The 27,910-nt window shown below is 40.7% G+C and overlaps 1 protein-coding gene across 1 annotated transcript; it reads right to left on the bottom strand.

Moving 5' to 3' along the window:
* Window positions 1-290: 290 nt before the first annotated feature.
* arfrp1 (ADP-ribosylation factor related protein 1) lies at window positions 291-27,910 on the bottom strand. The gene is made up of 7 exons (XM_036137348.1): window positions 27,597-27,910; window positions 20,848-20,935; window positions 14,182-14,264; window positions 11,038-11,119; window positions 10,878-10,948; window positions 5,867-5,967; window positions 291-1,069 (listed from the first exon to the last, which is right to left on the bottom strand). The coding sequence occupies exons 1-7, from the start codon at window positions 27,687-27,689 to the stop codon at window positions 982-984; spliced, it is 606 nt and encodes a 201-aa protein (XP_035993241.1). The 5' UTR covers window positions 27,690-27,910; the 3' UTR covers window positions 291-981.

The following is a 27,910-nucleotide window of genomic DNA, read 5'->3' as shown; positions in this document are numbered from 1 at the left end:
TTGGAAGATGCTGGTTTAGTCACAGCGCTGGGTTTGTTAGAATGGCTATGTGGAGAGGATGTCAACTGTAGGCCAATCTTGAAAACTTTGTTCATGTTATGAGAAACTTCCAGAAAAGGAACATCTGGGCTTTGTGAAGAAGGGGAGGTGGGTGCAGTCTGGACATTGATAAGGTCATTGATTCAAAGCATAGTTGCTGCCAAAGTGCTGTGCAATTTTTGTTTTTGGTCACTTCAAACGGGCTCATGCCAACCTGTGACGTTCAAATAATGTGTTTTCTTATGCCCATGTCGAACATATAAATGTGTAAACTTTAATGTTTATTATTCATTCATACAGAACTATCAGACAGAAAGATAATAAACACATTTGACTCTAATCATCTGTTATTCTGCAGCCAGTTCCCACTTTCTCTCACCCAGCCTAGTTTTTCCAGTCAGGGAGAAGCTTTCCCATAGCTGAACAGTCTCCCTTTTACATTGTTGGACATTGGCCTATTTTCTGTTTTTATCCATTGGTGGGATTTTTTCCAGAAGAATAGCATTGTTTTTGAGAATACATTTGTTTGAACGAAAACACAGAAAGTACCATCCTTCAGAGATGAGACACATAATTTTGCTTAAAAAGGTATTTGGAACCGTGGAACCAGCCAGATGGATTTAGTGCTTTGTAGCCAAACATGCTTGGACCTGCCTAAAGTAGTGAAAACGTTTTGTATTTATTGAAGAAGTTATATATCAATGTTTCTGGTCAGTTAGTGAGCTCAATTGACTACAGAAGGCTACTAATCACTACAAAACACATCACCCCAAGTCCACATTGCAAAGTCAACCTGCACAGTCATGCTGCAATAAAGTCCAAAGAGGAAAACTTCAAACTTATTCAAAACCAAAGACAGAATGTCATTTGCTCAAAGGGTCCCATGGAATGTCCTTGTAGAAAGCTCAGTCCACTTCCAGAATATGCTGAGTTGGCGATAGTTTAAGTGATGTCCTTTTGTCTTGGCGGGCGGTGGATGTTCCTCACCACACACTTCACCATCCACTGAATGCCTTCGTTTACACCGTCCCTGCAAGACAAGGGAAAATTTGGAAAAGGCAGAACGTTTCCCCGAGTATTTTATTAGAGTTTTCTCTCCAAACTTTGCCCTGTTCTTTCTGCATTTGGCACACCGTTTGACTTTGTTGTCTGTGTGTGTGATGGGATAATACATGCATCCTGTGCGTGTACTATAAATGAAAACCCTTTTAATGAAATGCTCAAGAAAATTCAAGATTGACCGGAGGTTTCCCCAGCTGTATGGGCCATAAAGTTTATATACTGTAATACTGCCATTCCATCACTTGCTGTGGGAATGGCAGTATTGGTGTACACTGCTGGTCAGCTTACAGAGGAAAATTGGTCTGTTTGACGATATGTCTAGTTGTAAACAAAAAATTTAAAATTAAAACTTAGAAACACAAGACATCGAAACTAAATGTTTCTGTCATGAGTTATAAAACTACAGTTTGGAATCTAATAGTAGCTGAAAAGACATAAGTTGTGGCTTGAGAAAGTAGTTGCTAATCAACTATGTGAACATTTACAAAGTAATGACCTACTTGAGGAGTTTCAGTCAAGCTTTAGAGCTCATCATAGCACTGAAACAGCTCCTGTGAAGGTCACCAATGATATTCTCATGGCCTCAGATAATGGACTTGTGTCTATACTTGTCCTGTTAGATCTCAGTGCTGCATTTGATACAGTTGATCACAATATTCTCCTACAAAGACTTGAGCATACTGTAGGGATTAAGGGAAAAGCATTAGGCTAGTTTAAATCTTATCTGTCGGACAGATTCCAGTTTGTCCATGTTAATAATAAATCTTCCTCAAACTCTAGGGTCACTTGTGGAGTACCACAGGGTTCAGTCCTTGGACCAATTCTATTTACTATATATATGCTTCCGATTGGCAAAATTATGAGACAGCATGGGATTAATTTCCACTGTTATGCTGATGACACTCAGCTATATTTATCCATAAATCCTGATGAATCCAATCAGTTACTTCGACTGCAGTCATGTCTTGATGACATCAAAAGCTGGATCACTTTAAATTTCCTGCATTTAAATTCTGACAAGACAGAAGTTGTAATCTTTGGGCCAGAGTCTTCAAAAAATAAAGTTCTTAATCAATCCCTTAATCTGGATGGCATTAACTTGGCCTCTGGTAATAAAGTTAAAAATCTTGGTGTTGTTTTCGACCAAGACATGTCATTTAAGTCCCATACTAAACAGATTTCCAGAGTTTCCTTTTTTCACCTCCGGAATATCGCCAAAATTAGAAACATTCTGTCCAGGGGTGATGCTGAAAAACTAGTCCATGCATTTGTTACTTCAAGGCTGGACTATTGTAATTCTTTACTATCAGGAAGTCCACAAAATGCAGTTCGAAGTCTTCAGCTGATCCAAAATGCTGCGGCAAGAGTTCTGATGAAAATCAACAAGAGGGATCATATTTCTCCAATTTTAGCTTCCCTTCATTGGCTTCCTGTTAAATCAAGAATAGAATTTAAAATTCTCCTTCTAACGTATAAAGCCCTTAATAATCAAGCTCCATCATATATCAGAGCTCTGATTACCCCGTATGTTCCTAACAGAGCACTTCGCTCTCAGACTGCAGGTCTGCTGGTGGTTCCTAGAGTCTCTAAAAGTAGAATGGGAGGCAGATCCTTTAGCTATCAGGCTCCTCTCCTATGGAACCAACTCCCAGTTTTGGTCCGTGAGGCAGACACCCTATCTATTTTTAAGACTAATCTTAAAACTTTCCTTTTTGACAAAGCTTATAGTTAGAGTGGCTCATGTTACCCTGAGCCATCTCTATAGTTGTGCTGTGATAGGCCTAGGCTGCTGGAGGACATCAGGGTCTAATTTTCTCACTCTACTGATTTCTACTGTTCTTCAGTCTACTGTTCTCCAGTTTTGCATTGTATTACATTGAAATGACTGTCATCATTTCAGCTTTTAACTTTCTGCTCTCTCTCTTTTTCTTCATAGTAGGTACACCTGGTCTGGCGTTCTGTTAACTGTGACATCATCTAGAGAAGACGGCTCACCCGCTACTACCATCTAATGTAGAACAGATTACTAGATCAATGTGTGCTTCTGTGCTTTTTTGTCTCTCTTGTTGTGTCTCTGCTCTGTCTTCTGTAACCCCAGTCGGTCAAGGCAGATGACCGTTCATACTGAGCCCGGTTCTGCCGGAGGTTTTCCTTTCCGTTAATGGGGAGTTTTTCTTCCCACTGTTGCTTCATGCTTGCTCAGTATGAGGGATTGCAGCAAAGCCATGTACAATGCAGACGACTCTCCCTGTGGCTCTACGGTTCCCCAGGAGTGAATGCTGCTTGTCGGGACTTTGATGCAATCAACTGGTTTCCTTATATAGGACATTTTTGACCAATCTGTATAATCTGACCCAATCTGTATAATATGATTGAACTTGATTTTGTAAAGTGCCTTGAGATGACATGTTTCATGATTTGGCGCTATAGAAATAAAATTGAATTGAATTGAATTGTCAACCCCAGGGGACAGCCCAACTGAGTAACCAGCCAAGGTTAGCTTTGTATGTTGTAGAGGTTGTTACTCTTTAAAGATCGGAGAGACTAGAATACAATTCTTAACTTTTAAAAAAAATAACTGCGAGTTGGAGTGGTGGCCTAGTGTTAGAGATCAGTGCGCTTGTGTCTTGGAGAGGCTACCAGGTTCTGGGTTTGACTCCCACAGACTGTCAGTCTGGTCCCTGAGCAAGACCTCAGAATGCTCCCAGATTACCGTACAGTGGCAGTCCACTGCTCCCTGTGGGACAGGTTAACTGCGGAGAACACATTTCATTGGAATGTTGAAATGACAAATAAATAATAGTAATAATTCATATTATTATTATTGTTGTTACAATACACACTTAAAAATGTATACTGCACATCAGTATACAAAGGGGATCTTTTTATAAAAGTCAGTGTATGAAAACCAAACAGCAGTTTTATGATTAAGAATCAATCTTGTGTCTTTCCAAGGATAGCAATAATTGTTATGTGTTTTCACTGAAAGCAAACAGATTATGTTAAATAAATAGCTTTAGAAATATCTTGATATGTAAAAATGTTATATTTTTACTAAAGTTTGTCAAACTCATTATGATCTCATGCCATGGAGTGAGGTGTTTGTCATGGCTACCAGGCAATACTGCTGTGTTATCCTGCTTTCCAGCTTTCTGTGCCAGGGTACAACTATTTTATAATGGATGTTATTTACATATAGTTATCTATTTATAATGCATGTTGTTTATATGTTTACTGTCATTTCAACATTCCAATGAAATTCACCCTCTTTATTTAACCCATCCCTCAGCAGCAGTACGCTGCCACTCGGCAGCTCCAGGGGAGCATTCCAGGGCTAAGGGTCTGATGACGTCTTAGCGACTTCAGCGTGGTAAAAGAGATTTTCAACTGATGGGGACTTTATCAGGTTCATTAAAAGGTTGAAAAGATAAAATCCATATATGTGTCTGTCAAGAGCAAGCAACTATGGAACACAAATAGTTTTTTATGTATTCTGATCAGGGAATCAGAAATGGATCATAAATGTAAAAGAAAAGTTATTACTACCATGGTGAAGCGTAATCACCAAGTAAATCTATAAACTCTACTGTCACAGAATATCTACTCTCCAATCGCTCCCTCCTACTTCACATCTGCAGCACCTCATATTGATGCAATAGACCAATTCACGCGTGACGTCACGAGCTACATCCGAGCTACATCAGGTTCCCGCTGGTAGACAAAAAATAGTACTGTTCTCGCCAACCACCGTGACAAAATGGGTGAATTAGACCGTGCTTTTAGTTAGTTTATTTTTGGAATCTAAACAATGCCTATGACTTGCTGTGCTCCCGGTTGCACACAGAGGCATTCCAAATCGTCGGATGTATGTTTCTTTCATTTACCGAAGGACAAAGAAAGAAGAAAGAAATGGATAATTTCAATAAAAAGGATGCAGGCAGACAATCCCAATCGACTGTGGGAGCCATCATACAACGACAGAATTTGCCTTCTACACTTCATCTCCGGTAAATACAACTTAATTTTGCACTAGTCATTGTTCTACTTAAATAATTATATAAATAAAAAATAGGATATATACTTAAGTTAAGACGTAAACGTTTGTTTCGTAATAATATAAGTACATGTACAATGTATGCAAACCCTCTGGCATGAGTCTGTGAAAAGGATTAATAAGACAAAAACACCAAAATAATCCTTTGTGAACAATGTTTTTTTAACCTACCGGTGGCGGGTTTTCCTCTTTGTTTTAACCTGCCGGTGGCGGGTCTTTCTCTTTGCTGATGCGCTGTTTGTGTCCGACTTCACTTTCGCATGTTACACAAACATGTCTGAACATGTCTCGATATGAAATAATTGTAGCCGTCAAGTGATTTCATGGCTTTCATGCTCTCTCATGTGTACTGGCCTGGCGTGTTGATAAGGTAGCTGTATATGTCGCCGTACGGAACACTTGGCCAGCATTTCACAGACTCGCTCCATCCCTTCAGGCTTTTGCTGGATGGATCAGGCAATCTGATACCATCAACCATCAACTTACTCTTATAACGATCTTGTGATACGTTATCAGTATTTCTGATTCTTATCTAAAGAACAAAATACGTCGAGAACTCGTCAGTTTCTTTGTGTTCGCCTTTGTGTTCGCCTTTTCTTTGTGTTTGCCTACCAGTTCCGCCGGACTGGTAGGCAAAAGGCGAACACAAAGAAACAAAGAAAAAACGGGACAGTCCGACAGCACAGCACTATATCCCAGAAGTATTCATACCCTGTGAGGGCAGTGCACGGTTGCACTAAGCAGTCTCTCTTGCCGATCTTTGGTGCAGAGTCACTGAAGGCTGTTTTGATGTCGGGCACTGACAAACAGTTCTGAGAACAGGGGAGAAACATTAAAGCTGTCAAAAGCAACATCCTTGGCAAATTAAGGTGACTCACTACAAACACATCATAGCTGCAGATTTTTCTGTTCTATCAGACAAATAATCCTTTTTGCCATTTATTATCTAATCCAAAGGACAAAAACAATTTCAACTGTTCATTATAGACATTGAGATTATGTTCACAATTAAACAAAAGGTGTTAAATCCAAGGATTATCAGTTTATAACAAAAGAAGGAAATTGTTGAATTTTTGCAACAACAGTATGTGAACTACCAACTATTGCAATCATTAGCAATCATGAGGTTGTTATTCTTAGTGAAACAACAGCATAAAACATCAAGCACAGTGGAAGAGCAGATGAATTGCTGCTTTTACAACATTCCTGCCAGCAAAGCTCAAGGTTGCCTCTTCTTAAACCCTTTTTTTATTCTTCTGGGACAAAATGTCCAAATGTTCTCAGCAGAGCATTTTCCTTTCACACAATCTGAAAGTTGTAAAAAGCACTACTCTTTGACAAGTTAAGAGTATTCTGTCTAACTCCAATGAGGCTTTTTTCTCAAATGACGTAGAATTTGCCCGGAAACAGCTTGAGTTTCCTGGATGTTTGGACAAACAGAGTACAAACTACAATAGCAACTGCAATACTAATAATTTTCAAAGATGATGACATCCCAGGGTGTTCATTTCAACGTGCTTCTGTTGTATCATTACACATTGCTTTAAGTTATTTAATGTTTAATAAATAACTATCTGACTGTTAGGTATTGTCCAGTGAATATCAGCCCAAGAGCTGATATCAGGAAAATAGTTGAAAGGGATTATTCGAGCACTGGCGCTCTTTTAACACCAAACTCTGCGCACAAATAGAATAAATGAGCGACAACGTCTCTTCAAGTTCAAGAATTTATTAACAGAAATAAAATGAACATTCAGAGAACATCACTATAGAATGCTGCTTATCTGAATTAACACAATATTTCAATGAACAAATCCTCTCTACCAGCAAAGCAAAATGAAGATAAAAATAAGCTAAGGAACTATGTACACACAAAAAGAAACAAAAGACAAATAAAATGGTTGATCATCATCAGAATAATTCAGTGAATCCTGGTTAACTGCAGATCTAAGTTAAAGCACCAAAGTTCATCTTAAAGAACATGGGATGGTTAAATTAGCTTAACTAATTCAGAACATTTGGTATGCGTTTCAACCCATTCACAATGCAAATCCTGAGTTAAACAAAACATTTGATGAAATAACATTTTACAAAATGATTTTCATACTAAACTTTATGAATGCTTGATTTTATTAATGCAATTATACCTCTCCTAGGCGTCGCTGTAGCGATCGGTCACTAAAATCAGCTAATCCTTATATCAACAATAATATTCCCCATTAATGCGGTAATAACGCTCATAGCACTATTGAACGATGGTGGAGTGAAATGAAACAAACCTTGTTTGAAACTAACCGTAGTCACGTATCCGGGAAGGACGAATGTTACCCGGTTCACTTTGGGCATCCAGTTGGAAGCAGTTCAAGTACTCCAAGGGAAAGCAGCAGGCATGCAGCTGTGGCCTAGCCAAACGTGGTGGTTGGAGCAAGCTGCTCCGGGGTCCTACATGCAGTCTCTGACCCGGTTGCAGCGGGCGATTTCAGCTGAGCTTTTCTTTTAAGCTTGGGAAAATGGGTCCTGTGCCGGCTGCTGGTGGGAGGCCGCTCTGGGCCACCTGGAGTCAGTTTCCTGCAACAGCTGAGAAAAACAAAACCAGGCTGTTTTCGGCACAGATGGATTTGTTACTCCGGCGTCTGGTTACGCAGACTTAGCTTCGATCCAGCCTGCAGTTCTCCGATCCCAGTCACGTCCTCTGGACGAAGAGAATTCCCCCCTTTGTTGTTCCAGACAGGAGCAACTGGACTGAGTTTCACAGAAAGCACATTTTACTCAGTTTGGTTGACCCTGCAGATTCTTGTGAGTCTTTGAGTCCCATGCGGCCCGCATGGGTAGCTGATCCTCTCCTCGGGAGTCCACAAGGAAGAAGAAAGATAAGTAGCCTGGCTTCATAGCAGGGCACCCTGCTGTGAGAGCCAGTGTCTGCGTGGATGCAGCAGTGTCATGTTACATGTTGTTCACGATTTTTGCTCATGGCTTGCTGGCACAACACTTCACTAGGGAAACTTAAAAGTTGGTTAAAATGTAGGGGCCTCAAAATGTAGCGGGGTGTGAGGGGGGGGGGCGTATTGCATCATGGATTGTATGATGTTTGGTCTGATTCCATAGTAAAGTCCTCTCAGTTACAAGCTAATTTCCATCACTGACATTTCTCATCAATCCTTCGGGATTTAGGAAAATCAATGGGAAAAAAACCTCCATATTGTCACAATCATCGTATCAGAGTCACTCCAGCAGATACCAATGCAGTGGTGTTTTGTTTGTCATGGTTTTTAGGTGTTTGGCCCACATGCAGACACGGTTGGGAAACAAGGAGCAGTTTAAGATGTTTATTAAAAGACAACTCGCTAGACAAGACAGGCTTTATCTAAGACACGTGGAAAGTCGGGTGAACACGAGAATGAGGTGGTAATCGGAGACGAACAGACAACAGGCTGATGACTTCTGTGATTTCATACGGTCCTGTGAATCGGGCAGCAAGCTTCTTGGCAGATGGATTGTTAACATCCCTGGAGGATAACCAGACCCTCTGACTAGGGTGGTACTGGGGGGCAGGAACGCGGCGTTGGTCAGCGAACTTCCTGTTCTGCTCTGCGGTGTTGTGTAGAGCGGTTTCGGTTGCCTTCCAGGTTTGTTGACAGCGGAGGATGTATTGGTGAACAGAGTTGTAAGGAATACGAAGCTCGTCAGACGGGAGGAGTGGTGGCTGATAACCTAAAGAAATCTCAAACGGGGAGTGACCAGTGGATGTTGAGATATGGGAATTGACCAGGGTAAGAACTTATTCCAGTCCGAAGGGGATGATGAGGTAAGACAACGGAGTGTGGTTGCAAGTTGCTGGTTCATTCTTTCTGTTTGACCGTTGGTTTGTGGATGGTAACCTGACGTGAGGATGTAACAGGCACCGAGAGCAGAACAGAAGTGCTTCCAAACCTGCGAGACAAACTGGGGACCCCGGTCAGAGAGAATGTCAGTGGGGACACCGTGGAGCTTAAAGACGTGTTTTATGAGAAGTTGGGCTGTTTGTAGAGCGTTGGGCGGTTTGCGGATGGGGATGAGATGACATGATTTGGAAAACCGGTCAACTACGGTGGGGATGGTGGTCATGCCTTGAGAGGCACGAAGTCCAGTGACGAAGTACAGAGCGATGTGGTACCAGGGGCGTTAAGGAACAGGAAGTGGGTTCAGTAATCCGGATTGTGCTCTGTTGGAGGGTTTGCTTCTGGCACAGACGGGAAAGGCACAGACGTACTCGCAGACATCCTTGGTCCAGGACGGCTACCAGAACCGACGAGAAACCTGACACTGAGTCCTATAGATCCCAGGATGAGCGGAAAACTTGGAGTTGTGACACCAGCGTAGAACCTCATGGCGCACAGATCTTGGAACGTAGGTGAGTCCAGCAGATCCGGTACCGGGATCTGGATCCAACAGCAAGGCCTGGTTGATACGGTTCTCTAACTCCCAGCGTAAGGCTTCAAACGTACAAGAGGGAGGCAAGATGGGGGCTGGTTCCTTCTCCTGCTCTTGTGGAGCGTACAGTCTGGACAAGGCGTCCGGCTTGACGTTTCTGGAACCAGGACGGTAGGTGATGGACAGGTTAAAGCGGGAGAAGAACAGGGACCAGCGGGCTTCTCCTGCTGCACCCTTGTCAACAGACATATTATTCTTGTCTTAATCTACCCTTGTTAAACCGATCCATGCTTAGACCAGTCCGAGCTTGGATCAGTTAACCAAGCCGAGCCGACTGTTTACACACCAAGCTTATCTCGGTTCCTTGGTTTCCTCGCCTCCTAGTGACGATCTGCGGTACTGCTGCTCCCTGGGATTGAAGGCGGAACCAAGCAAAAAAAATGGCGGCGCCCGTAACATTCAGAATGTTATGCTTGATATTGTGATATTTCGGTGTTTGCGTAGAGTCAGGGGAAGAAGGCAACCATTGGTGAATTTACTTGAGAGAGTCGGCTTTTGGGAAGTGGATGAGACAAACGAACGTCTAATAAGGATTTACAGACGCCGGAAACAATGACAGATGCTGAGGTTCATCACGCTGCTAAGCAGAATCATCACTGGAAACCGTGTGGCACGGTAAGGAAGCTAGTATTACTATGAATGTCTGAAATTTGTCTGAATGGAGTGTGAATCGGGACGTGCAGCAGCCAGACACGCCGCAAAAACCGCGGACAGCTGACTGGGATGACGCGGTCTGCTCATGCGCTCTTCGTTATCAGATAACCGGGATAAAAAAAACTCAGTCCGAGACCTCCCAAGGAACTAGTCTGCAATTAGCGCGGTCCGGTTATGTCTAGCGCGGTTCAGTTCAGTCTGCTGACCATTTACACACGAGAGTTATCTCGGTTACCAAGCTCGGACTGGTCTCGGTTCGGTTAAAAAAGTGTAGTGTAAACAGGCCTAATATGTCTGTTGAGGCAATATTCAGGACAGATGTGTTCACTATTTGACTCAAATGTTAACTATTCAAGCTTTACCGCTCTGTTTGTCCGAATTTAATATGGTGACGACGCATGCACACTGAACTGTTCTAAATTTAGCAATTTGACGTCATTTGATAAAAGCTCCATTGCTAATTACACTATATAAAGAGGGGCAGATTTTCTCCTGTATTTTAACGGGAGAAATGTGCAACGACATCATGCAAACGTTTGGTGAATTTGCGCCTCGTCTCTGTCTGATAGTCAAAACAAAGTAATAAAGGTTATTGTACCGGTACATCTTGCTTGTTGGCAAGAATCAGGAGTGGAACACCTTCTAATACCTCACTGCAGATCATTTTCTCTGGAAAAGAACAAGTCGACGAGTCATGTTAAATGCCGTTTTATCTTTTTAATACTATAAAGTCACCAAAGATCGCGGTCAAACCTCACCAAAAGCCTCCTTTGATTCTGATAGACGCTCTTCATCAGTTGAATCAATCACATAGATGACTCCATGACACTCTGCATAGTACTACATGATGGAAAAAAAAACATGGGTCAAATGTTACAGGGTGTCTACAAGTATAAACAAGTTAAATTTAATACTTTTTAAGACCTTTTAATACCACTTCTAAATGAAATTTGAGACCAAACGTACGATGGAAATACAAATCAAAATGACGGTTGAGTTTAAGAACATCGACTAAATGTGTGTAATGCGAAAAGACAAACATGTCATTGCAGTCCTAAATTATATTTATTACAATATTTTCAGAACATTTAGGTCCCATGAACAAATGCTTATAAAATCAAGTAAATATATAAAATACTGTTCCTTCAGAACAAAAATAAATAAAACATAAATAAATTACAATTTCAGCTGCTTTCAAAGTGCAAAGACATTTACATAATACAACTTGTGTGACAACTATTGAATCAACCAAAATTAAAAGATAAAATAATAATAATATTAGACAACATGGCACTTGAGAAAGTATTTCTTTGTTTTAAACCATGTTAGTAACTGTTAATTTGTACGCTGATAGGCCGCATATGAAGGATGTTAAAGCCGCAAGCCCTCGCTCCGGCCTATTGGCCACCACTGCGGTGCCAGTGTACATTTACATGTACATTTGCCAAAAAACGCACCCCCTGCTATTTTACTGAAATATAAACTTGTAGCTGATTTAACATTTCCTACATGTTTACAAATGTGTTCCAAGCTACCAGTATGAATTTCATGAGTCTGGGACAATTTTTAGATTAAAAACATAGGGGGTGCATTTTTCAGCAGCCATTTGCCAAAAAACGCACCCCCTGCTATCTATGAGGGGTTGGCACTTGTATGACTTTATTCCTGTATATCCATGTGTAGTTTAAGGATAAGGGTCAGCAAATGCAAATTCTGCCCGTTAAAACAATGACAGGGCAATTGTTGCTGTATGATCTGCAGCCCCATTTGGAACTTTTAAACAGGCTTTTGAAGAACTTTGATAACTTGCTGTTGTAATATTATAGAATTTTCAGAATAAAAAGCTAGCAGATGTGCATAATCAAAAACAATATCATAAATACAAGTATAGAGCATTAAGTATTGTTAGAAAGGTCACGCTATTTTCTGGAAAAATACATTATTGTATGAGTTAAGTTCTTTTCCGTTTTATGTCTCTTTCTTTGTAAGTTTGAAATGTCCCATGCCCCTGAATGCACAATAGCTTTCTAACAGTCGCGAATGCATCACACTGGTCTATGAACGCTGTGCTGTTTACTGTAGATGCAGTCTGATCTTCCATTTAAGACAAAGCTTTGCAGTTTCAAAACTCACGTCGGTTCTCACGGTTTATTGTTGTATGTGAATGACAAGAGACCACAACAAATAAATCAGCCGTACCTCATATAAAAACTTTGGATTTAATGGTGTTCATTACACCCGTTCTTTTGTAAACGAATCTGCCAAATAAACACAGTTTTTTTCCACACAAGGTGGATTTACATCAGAACTCTTGCTGCAGCATTTTGGATCAGCTAAACACGTTAAACTGCATTTTGTGGACTTCCTAATAGTAAAGAATTACAATAGTCCAGCCTTGAAGTAACAAATGCATGGACTAGTTTTTCAGCATCACTCCTGGACAGAATGTTTCTAATTTTGGCGATATTCAGGAGGTAAAAAAAGGAAACTCTGGAAACCTGTTTAATATGGGATTTAAATTTACCAAAATTAACACCAAGAGGCCAAATTAAAGCCATCCAGATTAGGTGATTCATTAAGAAGTTTATTTTTTGAGGACTGGTCCAAAGATTACAATTTCTGTCTTGTCAGAATTTAAATGCAGAAAATCTAAGGTCATCCAGCTTTTGATGTCATCAAGACATGCCTGTAGTTGAAGTAATTGGTTCGATTCATCAGGATTTATGGATAAATATAGCTGAGTGTCATCAGTATAACAGTGGAAATTAATCCCATTCAGAATGTAAAAAGAAAATCTATACAGGTTCCAGGGTTTCCTCCACTGTCTTATAGGCCCACCAGGCCTATAACACAGTGAGACATGTTATAGTATACAAAGAGAACGTGCAACAGTTTTTTTTAACAAGACTCATGTGTTGCCACCATAAAGGGGTTATGGCCTGAGCTGAATGACAACTGCCATGGAACAGATAAAAAGCTCCTGTGCTACCAGCGACTTGTAAAACTTTCAACTTGATAATGCTCATCTCTTCACAGAGAGACAGGCATGCCCTGCTGCAGAAAGAGGTCCACTGCAAGCCGTGGAAAGTCAAGTTTCCATCTCACAAGGGAGAGTTCAATGAAATCAGAGCAGAACTGGTGGAACTCTGGCATGTTTATGTGACTTTGTAAAGCCAGAACTGACAGCAAATTCATTATGACAGAATGTAAGAAAGGAGCTCTTATTACCTGTGTTTCACTCACTCAAACATGCTACTTCTGGATCTGTTGTTTCAAGGTTTATGCCTACCAGGTAATAACTAAAAACTATGGCTAATTTATGAAAGTCATGGGAAGAGTGCCATGTTCTCATCTCTGAAGCGGTTCCTTGCTCCTGCAGATACCAGCGGTGCTGATAGGTGGGATGGATTACATCCTTCCTCAACCCGAGCTGCACACAGAGTTTACACAGTCGAACAGGATTCTTTGTGAATGAGAAAGTATCTGAAGAGTTAGGCAGCTCTGTGGGAGTAGAAGACATGAGCACGGGGCCGTGTTCCTATCTGTAGTGAACTCTTGTGTTTTTATTGCTCAGCTTCAAGTTAGAACAGTTTGGTTTTTCCAGCAACAAAATCATTTAAAGTTTTTGAGACTGAAATGCAGGAGCAAAGGACAAAATTAAAACAAGGTGTTCTGGGTTCTTTATGTTCTTGTCTTTCAATGTGTTTTGGGGGAAAGGGTTTTTAAACAATTTAAATAACTTGAAATATTCATCCTCAGTAGTTAGATATGCAACAGCATTTTATTTTAGTTCAAGTTTGTTTAACATCTTTGCAGGCCCAGACCTTTGAGAGCAGGCTCTGATTGTGTCATTGTTATATTAACGAACAGTTCCTACAGTCGGTGCTTCTTTTGTAACGTACTTTGTCCCACAGAGACTGTAGTTCCTCCTGGCCTCCCAGATCCCAGAACATTAGGCGAGCCTTGCCAACATCAATTGTGCCGACTGTAAAGAAAAGTAAAAGATCCATTAGCAATGTTCCAGGACAACAGAACTATTTCAAGCATTTAGAGTAATCACATAATCTGCACAACAGGTAAGGAGAAATAACACACAATGATTCTGCAGTTTTAACAGATTTTGATGAAAATATGTGGGGTCTTTTTTCAGATCACATTAGTGTAATACTACAGACAGTCCCTGCTTTATCAGAGGATTCCCACCTGTCACTGCTTAAAGTTAACTGTACTTTGGCCTATAACCACCGAACTACTGGTCCTACACTCAAAAACTTCACATCAATTTGTTTATTGGATGATTCTGCAAAATAAAGTGAATTGGCACACCCTTCGTTTCCCAGCTGGTTTTCACGCTACATGGCTACAAAGGTTGGACCTTTCTTGTTAATCTCCTCCTACATTTTTTGTGCAATCCGCGCAAAACTTTATATATAAGCGTGTCATGGACAAATAAAAAAAGTTATCGCGGCGGATTTTTGAATTTTGACTTTTTCGAAAAGTAACGCTAAAATAAGTGATTGTTAGCTAGCTAGCTCTAAATGTAATTGCTGATTATTGTAAAACCATAACAGATTTTGACATGTCCTTCATAACCCATTGTCCAAATAAGATTTTGCACATGTGACCCACATTTGAGGATCGTCCGTCTCTAGGGGGCGCTGTGATGTCAAGAAATCTACTACGCAAGAATGGCTGATCGGATTTTTACAAAACCTTCTTCATTCCCTTCCAGACATTGCCCTTAACTAAAGTATTAAATATGGTATTTATTGAAACAAGTGGGCGGGGCCTATTTCCAAAAGTGTGGAAAAAAACTTGAAAACTTCAAAGATTCACCTAAAATCACTTGTGTGGTGTAACAAGCTCAGATTTTCAGGATGTATTCCTTGAATAAGGTGCAACAATTCTCTTACTGCATGTATTCCAGTGTTTGAAAGTGCCACACTCTGTTTTTTTCAAAGTTTGTAAAATGGAGAAATCAATGTATTTTCCACAAATATTGGTCAATCCCAATAAAAATGGCCTCTATCTGTAAAGCACAGCCAGAATAACCATGTCTTTCAGTTTGGTAAAAATCCAGGCGATTTTGACCAATTTACAAGATTTTAAAAATTAATGATACAAGATTATAAAGTTTAATATTTTTTTTCTCTAAATCCATTTTTTTAATGACCATCAAAAAAATCGTGTGGTTAGATAAAACACTCTTGGACATTCATGAATATTTTCAGAATTTTAGAGCAAACCGTTGAATTTTAACAAATTTATGAAGTTTGTGATCAGTTTACAGCTCTCATCATCGAGAGCTCTGCCATCCAGAACTGTGAACAGGGCGGCCATTATGCCCATATTTGGGCACATCACCGGAAGTGACGTGACATCCTTTTTTTTTTCTCTAAGCGGAGCAGAGACTTGAAATGGGAGGATAGCTTTTAGAGTTTTGAAAAGAACACATAATTTAAAAAATGTAATTGAATATAAAAAAGATCAAGCAGAAGCAAGGAAAGTTATTTAGAAGGCAAAGAAGACAAAATGGAGAGATTTTTGTGATTCAATAGGCAGAACAACTTCTATAGCTGAGGTATGAGGAATGATTAAGAAAATGAAGGGAAATAGATCAGAGAGAACATATCCAGTTCTAAAACATGAAGAAGGAACAGCATTAACAAATGAATAAAAAGTAGAAGTAATGGCAAGAACATTTGCAAAGATCCATAGTTCAGATATGGATCAGACTTATTCGAAAAGTAACGCTATAATATAATATGGATAGATAGATAGATAGACTTAGAGAGAATTAGAAAACTTTATTTGTCAGTTTGTATGCACAGAGTGCGTACAGAACAAAATTCTGTTGCATACAGCTTGTAAATTGCAGTAAAATAAATTACAGTATAAGGTGCAGCAGTGATTTGAAGTAAACAATTGAAATGCAAACAAATCAGGAGAAGTCACAGTGTACAGGTGTGTATTTTTAAAAAACATTTGTATATGCAGAATTGATTGTGCAGAGGGCAATTTGTGCAAGAATACAGCTTGTAAATTACAGTCAATTTAAATTACAATATAAGGTGCAGCAGTGATTTAAAAGTAAACAATTGAAGTGTAAACAATGCATGAGAAAGTCACAGTGTACAGGTAAGTATTTTTAAAACCATTTGTATGTACTGAATTGATTGTGCAAAGGGCATTTGTGCGAGAATGCATTTAGAAACAGAGTTCGACAGCATTTGTAATGCTAGTTGGAGATGCAATGATGCAAAATGAGCAAATATGCGAATGTTGTGTAAAGGTTATGGGTTATAGTTATAGATAGCAGTGACATGCATTCAGGGGAGGCAATCATGGAAAGATAGAAAATATAGAATAATGATAACAATATATATTGTGATTCACGCAGTCATTTGTAATAATAATTGTTTTTTAATCTAATTTCCTTATTTTTTTTAATCATATTCTCTTTAAAATCGAAGACTTTTGGCTATTTTTAACGTAAATCCTTGGTGGTGCTTGATAGTGAAGCGCCACCAAGCCAGCGATCTTGGCCTCCCCTGGGATTGCGCAATCCCATGTTAACTGCGCTGACTTCCATTCCGTGAATGCATCTTCCTGTCTCTAGATCATAAATTCAATTGTTCAAACATTGATGAACTGATTTTCCATAATTTAATATATGTGGATTACGAATTGTGTTTTGGTCATTAAACTATGTGTTTTCGTGTGCTGATGGGCGATCATAAAAGCCAAAGAGCTGGTTGTAGGTGAGGCCGGCAGTTCCTTGGCCTCTAGGCAGGGGGCGCTCAAGGGGCACCGCTCTGATCCCCAAATAGTAGAGTCAAAGCAAGTTATGGATGTGTTATTAGCGAGTTTTGCTAAACAAGTAAAGCACTAAAAAGACTCTAAACATACAGCTGGAACAGGACTGATAAAGGAAGGCTTTCCTCCCTGGCAGTGAGCTCCACTGAGACTGAGAAACTTTTAAAACTGAACAAGATAAAAAGAACTTTTACCGGAAAGTGACCGATATTTTTGTTCAGAAAGAGCGCAGCTGCACTTCATTTCTAAGTAGAGGTAAGACAGCGATAATTATTCATGTTTTGTTTTTGTAATGAAATGTGCGTAATGTAGGTTAGTTAGAAATCCATCATAACTCATAAACTGCTACCAATCAAATGACAAATAATTTAGTTTTATTTATTTTTTTAACAAATAATCAATATTTTTTCCATGTCTCTTGGTTAATTGATTTGGCTCAACCAGTCTCCTTCAGCACTTTGCAATGAGTCTACTTTGTAGAGTGTATATATTTGTAAATCTGACTGATGATGTCAGTGCTTCACCAGCTATGAACCCTACCGCACGTCACTGATAGATAGATATATCTATCAACATCTGCATACCTTGATTCAAATGAAACGATTTTAGTCTTATTTAACACTACAAGCTACAAGGATAAGAAGAGAATATCTTGGTTGAACTTAGAATAAAAAGGTATAAGTTACGGGAAACATGTAATTCATATATTATGAGTTGTCATGAAAAGGAGTAATAGCATTAATGGTTTAAAGGGTCACTGTAAATGAAGAACATTCATTATATATATATATATATATATATATATATATATATATATATATATATATATATATATATATATATATATATATATATATATATGGGGAACAGTTCATGGTGGGGGTTTGAGGGTCTCTGTTGATGCTATGGGCTGGGGACATGCAGCGCTGGGATGAAATGTCCTTAATGGAGGAAAGAGGAGCCCCTATGATCCCTTCTGCTGTCCCCACCACTCTCCTCATTTTCCACCAGTCGGAGGTGCTGCCGCCTCCACACCACACAGAGAGACAGCTGGTCAGAATGCTCTCTATGGTACTTCTGTAGAAGGTTGTGGGAATGTGCGGGGACAGGTGGGCTCTCCTCATCCTCTGCAGGAGGTACAAGCGCTTCTGTGCCCTATTCACCAGTGACGTGGTGTTCACAGACCAGGTGAGATTGACCGTGATGTGCACCCCCAGGAAAGGAACTTGGTGCTGCTAAACACCTCCACAGCTGAGCTGTTGATGAGTTTATGTCATCTGCGAACTTCATGATGTGATTGGGTGTGAACCTGGGGGTGCAGTCGTGTGTCATCAGAGTAAACAGCAAGGGGCTCCGGATGCAGCCCTGAGGGGAGCCTGTGCTGAGGGTGATGACATCAGAGGTGGTCTGTCAGACCCGGACCGACAGTGCTCAGGAGGTGAGGAAGTGGTGAAAGGGGTGTGCTGAAGCCCAGATGTTCCAGTTTTTCCACCAGATGCTATGGGATGGAATGCTGAAGTCCAGGAACATGCTCAAAGGGGGCGGTGCGTGGGCTTGGAACCCGTTAATAACTGCTTGCAGTTCTAGTTATAATTTGGTATTATAATATAAGTAATAAGTCATTCAACTCAAAATTCCACTATAGCAAAATATAGTTCAAATGGTGGTGATGTTAGCTAGAAGCTTGTAATGATTTATACTACTAATGCATTAATTAACCAGCTGTTATGAACTCATTTATGCTGGAATAAATGATCTGGTCGGATTTTAACCGACGAGGTTTTTCCGGCAGACTGTGCGAACCCCAATATAACTGCAATTAGAGTTTAAATCCTTATTCCTTATCACCCATCCAATGATAGTGTCTCTGTATTAATATCATATGTTAACTTCCAAAAGGAGGTAGCTCTGAATTCTGAATAACCATGCAACTGTGAATTGGATTGAACACAAAACAATTTCTATTCCGCAGTTGTTGTTTTTATTGAACCAAAAGCAATTCCCTGTTACAGTAATTCTCTGATTGAACAACCTTGGAAATCTTACTCACTACTAAAATTAAACAAGCAAAATATATATATGTGGAAATAAAAGAACAAAACAAAAATAAACAATGGATTAAAATGAGCGGTTGGCAAATCTAAGTCCAGCTCACGGTTGTTTAACACCACCTTCAAAACATCGGCATCTGACGTAGCAGCATTGACAGACAGGACGGCTTTGAGAGTCCCACTGGACGCTTTGATGTCTTACAAACTAGTTCAGCTAAGCTACCTACAGTTCAGTCACCCGACACCCTCCCAAGGTGGCGACTATGATGACGTATGATTGACAAGCTTGCGTGATGCGTGAGGGGAGGTGCTGATGATGCAGTCAGCGCTTACACTAAAGCGGGGCGGTGCCTCGGCCAGAGGGGAACGGCTGACTGAACAGTTTAAACAAACCGCAAACTGATCTCTAACAAAGAGATTGAACTGCTGATAAGCGGAAAGCAAAGATGGAAACAAAGAGAGAGAGAAAAAAGATGGAAGAATTCGGAAAAAGAGTTACAGCAGGACCCGCAGCGGGGTCTTTACGAACCACAAAATCAAACACAGGCAAAGTCGCTTTCACAAACGCATGCACATACAAAGAAAATATCCAGCAAAATAAACCCAACTCCGTCTTGGAGTAAAACATTAACCTAAGTTCCTACACCTGCCCAGGCACATCTGAAACACGCTGTGGGTGAAAAAGAAATAAAAAGGGGAGAACCGCGTTACTTGTGAATCAGGGCTGTCCCGGCTGGGTCCGTGAGCGCTCCGAGTAACGCGGCGTCCTGAACGAGTCTTGACTGCGCGGCGGCGGTTGTAGGCAGGAGCGAGCAGCAGCGGGGACGGGATGAGGAGGCTCCTTTGTCTCTTCCTCTGGGCTTACAGTCGCTTTGTTGGCCAGACAAAGTGGGGTCCTTTTTAGATCACTGGGAGATAAGGCGGCTCTCAGTCTTTTGATCAGAGGGAATTAAAGAGTACTTTTAAAGTTGACCTCCTGCTAATGCAGGGATAAGTTTGCTTCAACAACCTTCGGTCCAGCGAAGTTATCGAGCACGTGGCGTGGGATTACCCCAACGAAGTGAAACAGCTGTGTGTCTTCTCAGGTTGGCGGTGTGCCAGGGAAGAAGGGAGATTGTCGTGTGTAAACGAGTTTTATCAACTTTGCCTAGCAACGTTATCGGTTGCCAGGGCGGCGGCCATTTTGGGCCGCGTTGCATGATGGGAGTTGGTGGCCATTCTGACCACATTGCATCATGGGAAACGCAGTCCGTCATGTCTGAACTGGCATTACAATATCTAATATCTTAATTCACTGCTGAGTGAATCAAAACCTGACAGTGATTTTAAAGTGAACATCAACGCATTTAGTGTTCTTTTACTTTCCTTTTGTTTATTGTATTTACTCTGCATATGAGTGTACAGATGTGTAGTGTGTGTGGAGGGAACAATCTCTGCAGAAACATGGCTATTTTGGGGTCGCCCCTTTAGAACATCTGTGGTTAAGCGTAAATGCCCTCTAAAACCTCTCCATCCTTTGACGTAAAAATCTCATCTCCATAGCACTGAGACAGACACACTCCGCTGAAAGCACAAAGAGTGACTCCAAATTTAACAAGCAGAAACAAAACTGTGATTGTGATCAAAGCACATGAAGCTGCAGTTTAAAGTAAGACCACCTATTCTCACAGACAGTAAAGCGTCATTTCAACAGCAACTTACTGTTTAAACCAACCGTTGTTGTGACTTTGGAAAGATTCATTCCCTTGTAGTTTTTACTAAACTTCGTCTTTGTCTGTTCCAGAAAGGTCTGCAGGCAGAGAGAAAGCAACAATTAATTATATGTAGGGCTGGACGATATAGAAAAAAAAGATTATCGATAAAAAAAAAAATGCATATTGATCGATATCGATAATTATTGAAAATATTTAAAACCATATTTTATGTGCAGCTCTGCCTGGACATTTTATGATATTGCTAAATGATTTAATTTTAATAAAGAACACAAACACAGAATTCCAATTAAATCTTTATTTAACCAACATTTTTAACCATAACAGAATTTTTTTAAAGAAAAATAACTTAAGAGACCTGAGTTATGTTATTAAATACTGACAAAGAATAAACTAAAGTGACCATTAAAATGACCAAAATAAATATACCAAATAAATAAATAAAATAGCCTATTTAGGTGGGAATAGTACACTAGTTACTTCTCAGGTTTCATAATTGAGAGGCTGACGCAGGGCTGAGGTCCGAGGTTGTGGCGTGGGATTGATTGCAGCTCATTTTGCACTGATTTTCTGCACTAGTTGTACGATTTAGGGAGCGCTGTTAGAGAAACACTTGCGTCCTGGAACTTTATATTGCGGATCAAGAGTGGCGAGTAATTGTTTGAAGCCAGGTTTTTCAACTGCAGACAACTGCAGCATTTCCATCACTATGAAGCACGTTACTGCATGTGTGATGTCCTTATGCCGCTTGGACGCTTTTTAATTTTATCACAAAGAAGGGAGCCTAGTTTAGCTGCTATACCTGCTTTGTTTTGGAAGAACTTCCAGAAGATTCCTAAGAAGACGCGGATGGGGGTGTGAGCGGTTGAGCGGCTTACGTGATGAAACAAGTTGGTTGCGTTACCAGACTTTGTTTTTACCGGTTCCTTGCAAGTTTTACAAATCACTGTGGTTTATTTCTGTCAGACTGGCGAACTAGTAAAACCCAGTTTTGGGACCCTTTCCTCTGCCACTCCTTGCTGCGACATATTCACGTGCTCTGTGTTGTGGTTTGAGAGGGCAGCGCTTTGTGACGGCGTGCCTGGGTCTGCGATTACAATTGGTTGACAGGAGGAAGTGACTGTAGCATCAACTAATATGATAGGCTTAAAGGAAGGAAAACTGTCTATCGAATTTTTATCAACTCTTTTTTTTTCTATCACGCCACACGTCTATCGATCGATATATATTGTTATTGAATTATCGTCCAGCCCTAGTTATATGGATTATAACAGACATTATTCACTCAACATCCCCTCCCTGGGCTGCCACCTTACCGTGGTGGAGGGGTTTGAGTGTCCCAATGACCCTAGGAGCTATGCTGTCAGGGGTTTTATGCCCCTAGTAGGGTCACCCAAGGCAGACAGGTCCTAGGTTAGGGACCAGACAAAGAGCAGCCCAAAAGCCCCTTATGATGAGTACCATAAATGGATATCATGTTCCCTCGCCCGGACGCGGGTCGCCAGGGCCCCAACCCAGAGCCAGGCCTGGAAGTGGGGCACGTCGGCTGCAGAAGCTGGCTCTTGGGACGTGGAATGTCACCTCTCTGGTGGGGAAGGAGCCTGAGCTAGTGCGCAAGGTTGAGAGGTTCCGAAAATATATCTGGGCTTTTTATACAGCGCACATATACCATCCGTCCTCTAGCCCTCCCACCTCGTTAAACAGACGTGCATCTCGTAGCATCAGCTCTGGGATCTTCAGTAATTTAAACTACTTTATGCACCTACAACTAAGAGTGAAAAGTTACTATTTCATAGCAAGTAAGTAAACTGTTTTCCCCCATACTGTTCGGCTGACTGTTTAAAATATAAGCTGTTGATAAAGTAGCTAGTTGCTAGGGCCTTATGATTTCTGCTAAGCGAAAAACGTGGCTGTAATCGCAGAATTTATAGCTAAACCCCATATCTGCTAAATAAACAACACTGCTAGTACGGTTTGGTGTCATACGGGCTTCTCTTTTCCAGTCTTAGTTACCGTTGTTTTATGAGAGGGCTCAGCACGCAGACATGCTGTCGAATATGAGAGCACTAGTTGAGCACAACACTTTTTTGAACAAACAGGAGCAGACACTCATGTCTTGTTTCTGCCTTCTTATGCCCTGCACACACTGCAATTTTCGGCCATCACAAACGAAAGACAAGACTGTGGGAAAATCGTGGCGAAATCTTTGGCTGTTGCACAGTGACACTGATTCTAGGATGGGTTTTTTAGCATCTTGTGACCAAAGATAACCTGCGATCAATATGTGGCAGTATCAGATATTTAGAAAGAATATCTGACAACTTCTACAACCTGCATCTAACAGAACTGTTATGACATGGTAACAAGTTCTGAACGCCACTGCCCCACAGATAAAGAAAAAAATGGATACATTTTGGGTTTAATCACAGAAAAGTTTGTTTAATCACAGAAAACACATCACCAAATGAAGCATCGAGGGCTGTGAACAGGTGCACTTTCATCAGCTGTTCACGGATTACACCAGTCACAAATCGGTGACAGCTTTCATCATTGCCCTCTTATTGTGGTAGCTTATGACTATGATGAAATAATTTGGACCCAAACACTTTTTTTTCCTGTTGGAGTCTTACTTTTAATTTTTACTTATTTATTTATATTTTCGCTGGGAGATGCTAATAACCATTAGCCACTTTCTCGTTTTATTCCCTGCTCCGAATGCTTAGGGATGTACTTCCTCTGTTATTAAAAAGAAACATGTAAGGCTTTTTTTACAAACAAATTGAGCAAAAACAAAGCGTGAAACAGCAAAATAATAACTAATACACCAGCATGACGTGATAATCTTTCATAAAATCTTTGTATACAACCAGAGTGAGCTACTAACATATAAATAAATAAAAAAGTCAAATAACGTGGTTATGCACCTTTAAAAGGATGTTTTTCCTTGCCTCTATTGTCAAGTACTTGCTCTTGATGGGATCTGTTGGGTCCAACTATTAATAATAGAATAAAGGGCAGGTTTAGACTGCTCTATTTGTAAGGTGGTATAAGATAACCTTTGTTGTGAATGGGCGCTATATAAATTAAATTGAAAACATTAGAAAGTGTCCAGTGGGCAGAGGACTGTTCACATTCTGTGCAACCTACAGATATGTTGCTGCACTTTATCTACAAGCTCATGTTTTGCCCCACCTTGCAATGCTGTTTAAGGTGTTCCAGAAAACACATTAACCTTCTGCACATTACAGAGGAGGTATTTCCCAATTTAATCTGATTTATGTCAGCCAGCAAGCAGAAACTAGAAGTAATCAGCACGGACAGTGGCGTTACGTAAGCACGTCAAAATGACTGGCATGTGGGACAACCAATTGATAAGGCGATATATATATATATATGTCAGGGTTCAGTTCTATACCCTGGACAGTTCCGGCACCTTCCTTCCAACAGCCCAGCTCTGACTCCACTCTACTTAATCATCCACACCTGTCAGGCTCTAATCATCCTGAACTGTTTCCACCTGCAAGCCTTCCTATATAAGCTCACTTCAGTCTGCTCTTCGCCACTGGGTCATCTGCATTCTTACCTTGTTCCCTGCCTGAGTCTCACACGTCAACTTGCCTGTGCTTTCTGCGCCTTCTTGCCTGAGATCCCTACCTCGGATGCCTTGCTCAGCCGACTACCTGCTCCAGCTCCGCCGTGTCTCCACCCTCAGCCATCTCCACCTCCACTCGTCTGCTCCAGTCCGGTACAGTCTTTGGTCACCATCTCCATTACTCAAAGCCTTCGATAAAGCTCCTTAAACGCAGCTCTGTGTGTGGTGGTGTTCGGGTTCATCAGAACAAATCCTGACAGCATGACCCAGTCAAAGTTGAACCCGACGCCCACACAGAGTTCACATGGTGAGCTCGCCCTACGAGACGCGGCGGAGCGTTTTTGGAATCAGCTCCAAGAAAGTTTGAGGGCCTTCCCAACGCTCAGCCCACCCAGGAAACGGATAGAGGAGGTTAAAGGCGTGCGGGGCTGCTTGGAAAACCAGATGGGGCTTCTGTCGCTCCTCGGAGTGTCTGGGCTGTTTGAGGAGCTAGAATGGAACATCAAAGCAGCGCTTGCCCAGCTCCTCGGCAAATTACCACCACCCAGACCTCCGGTCACCAGTCTGTCCACCTCGCCTCTGCCTTTATGTGGAGGAATCCATCTTGGTCAAGAAAAGTACTGTCACTTCCTATTTTGTGACGTCACTCAGCGGACCCGCTGTTGAGCAACGACGCACTATTTTCCAAGATGGCGACGACTGGTGCTCTGTACGAAGCAGAGAGTGATGAAGTACTTAGTGACAGTGATGGGAGTTCCGTGGAGCTATCATCATCTGATAGCGATATGGATTTTTTTTAGAAGACTTTCTTGACAGAAACCGGACTTTTGACGGAATCCAGCCGTACCTATTTCCAGTGCAAACTCAGTCGGGCCCCCCAAGATATATATATACGCACGTGTGTGTGTGCGCGCTCCGCCGCAGCACGGCTTTACCGGCGCTGCAGCGGAGGAGAGATCGCGCTGAAGTGACTTGAGTTATATTTGCCCCCTAGTAAATAGGGCAGGTGGTCATTATTGTATAAATATTAAAATATAAAAGCGTTCCAGCACATGCTGGGGCGGAGGGATACCACATCACATGTGGTATTCCTCCGCCCCTCTGGTCGGTAACCATCCCCGCAAATTCTAAATTAAAAAATAACTTACCGAAAATCCTCGCTCTCATGTCACGTTCAAAATATTCTTCTTTGAAATGGTCGCTGCATATGACGTGTTTTCTCTCTGGCCAGAAGTTAGATGGCAAATCCGCTCTCTTCAAGTTGGCAATCCAGCGACGAGCCCGGTGGCTCATGAATCGGAAAGTTGAAATAAGTAATGTTTTTTTCCACTTTTAACAGTTGTGTTGGAACATCCAATGGCCACACACGTGGGCATTGTTGCTGTAACAATAGCTCTTGCGAAAGTCAGTGGTGAAGTCCTCTGGAAATCCGATAAAATTGTTGATGATCGCAGCTGTGTAGAACGGCTCCTATTGACTTTGCATTGAAAGCGGGAAGAAATGCTGTCGCCGCTTCTGCTTTTCCACGTCACAGGATGTGATGTCAGACGGCCCTTACTGCCCAAAAATGGGCAGTAATGGCCGCCCCCATACGCAGTGATCCAGATGCCAATTTATATTTTTATTTTCTTATTGATTAAAGATAAGCTCATTAAATAACCACAAACATATTAGTTTTAGTTATAGCTAATGGTCCCCTGATTTTTTCCTTGTTGACCGGACTTCCCCTTTAAGAGTAAATTGTGAACAAGACTTCTCGTCAGGGTAAGTGATTTTAAGCCATAATGTAAGAGAGCACAATGGGGAAATTGTTTATTTTCTCTTATGCTATATTCCAAAATGGTTATGCACCTTCTGCATGTTTGAGAATTAGTATAAATGGACGTGCCCCTGAAGCCTTTCTAGGCAGGCCTTAGAGCCTTTTTTTTTCAAAGCAAAGAAAGATTCATTGCTCAGACAGAAACTGTCAACTTTTGTAAATAGGTTTACAATTAGAAATTTGAAGACAATCTCAGTATATTTTTTTTGGTTGTTCATTCATCATTTGTTTAATATGTGTATAGCTACATTTACTTCTAAGTTATTTATTGATATTGAAGATTTTCTGCAATAGTTATAGAAAAAAAACTGTCATCTTTGAAAATAGTTTTACAACTGAAATTCTGAACATTTCATTTGAAAAAGTTGTTCATGCTGAGAATTATTTGTTTAATAAGTAAATAACTACATTATTTCTAAGTTACATTGATATTAAGGTGTTCTGTAATAAATAAGAGTTCATAATCCTTTGACTAGTTTATTCTGAACATGCTCATCAAGTACCATGCTACACTGTGCAGTTCAAAGCCACTTCGTAATGCCCACCACCACAAGTAAATTCTAAACCTAAATGAAATATTGTATATATTTATTTATTGCCATCAATAAAAAAAGTCAATAACCATCAATACTTCTTCCTCACCATCTGACCCTGAATCAGAATAAACTTGCTGTTCTAGGTCACTTAGAATTTGCAACATTAGTTCTATTTTCTAAACGCCCGAACAAAGATAAAGGGTGGCTTTGTATTAGGTTTATGAAATTAAGGAGTTTACACTGAAATGACTTTGTTTTTCAACAGGTTGTGTAAGACCAATGCTGTCACTGCTTTGAAAGCTTCTGAAAAGTTCATTTATACCATCTGTGTTAACTGGAGGTGTCTCTGTGGGTACATACGCCTCGCCTCATGGGGAAACCAGCAACATGAAAAATATTTGAACCTAGTTAAAGAAGATAAATTCACCAAATAATGTATGTCAACTTCTGAATTTGAATAAAGTTTTTTTTTTTTTTTTAATCCCTCAATCATTGCATTTGACATTTTTCTGGCATTCAGTAAATGGAAACAATTTTGATCATCCTGACTTTAATATTCGTCTTGTAAAGACCGACCTTTAACAAGACCTGCGGAGAACACAGACATCGGGCTGGGGTTTGTGTTGGAAAGATCCGATCAGCATTTTAGAACATTTAAAACAACTGTTTCGCACATTTATGTATGCATGTATGTATTTTCGTCCTAAATGCAGAGATAATCAACCGGATACACTAACGCCAATTTCAAAGTAAGACGAACAAGAAAAGCAAACTGATGGGAGAGGACATACCGTCTTTCCTGCGTTATCCAGACCCAGGATCAACACGCAGTATTCGTCCTTCTGAAACATGTACTTGTATAATCCAGACAGCAGAGTGTACATTTTGGATCAGTTGAAACACGTCCTGTGGTTAGTTGGTTTGTCTGAACACGGTACGATGGCAGCACTATTCACTTCACCATATACAGAAAACAGCTTGGTCAACTAATACAGTCTGACAACTGTCAACCCGTTTAAAAACAGAAAACAGATACATCAGATATCAGGTAGATAATGCTACACGACGACTTCTTCTTCTTCTTCTTCTTCTTCTTCTGGGGTTT

This window comes from Fundulus heteroclitus, chromosome 5 (assembly GCF_011125445.2).
Source record: "Fundulus heteroclitus isolate FHET01 chromosome 5, MU-UCD_Fhet_4.1, whole genome shotgun sequence".
In the NCBI taxonomy this organism is placed as follows: domain Eukaryota; kingdom Metazoa; phylum Chordata; class Actinopteri; order Cyprinodontiformes; family Fundulidae; genus Fundulus; species Fundulus heteroclitus.
Note: the sequence above shows the minus strand (reverse complement) of the source record. Positions and strands in the feature narration are given on the sequence as shown.

Bases quoted from the DNA above. Each gene is read 5' to 3' on its own strand.
- arfrp1 (XM_036137348.1), bottom strand. From the start codon at position 27,689: ATGTACACTCTGCTGTCTGGATTATACAAGTACATGTTTCAGAAGGAC. The intron at 14,265-20,847 runs GTAAGTTGCTGT...TTTTCTTTACAG, and splicing joins AACAACGGTTGGTTTAAACA to TCGGCACAATTGATGTTGGC. The intron at 10,949-11,037 runs GTGAGGTTTGAC...GTTCTTTTCCAG, and splicing joins AGAATCAAAGGAGGCTTTTG to AGAAAATGATCTGCAGTGAG.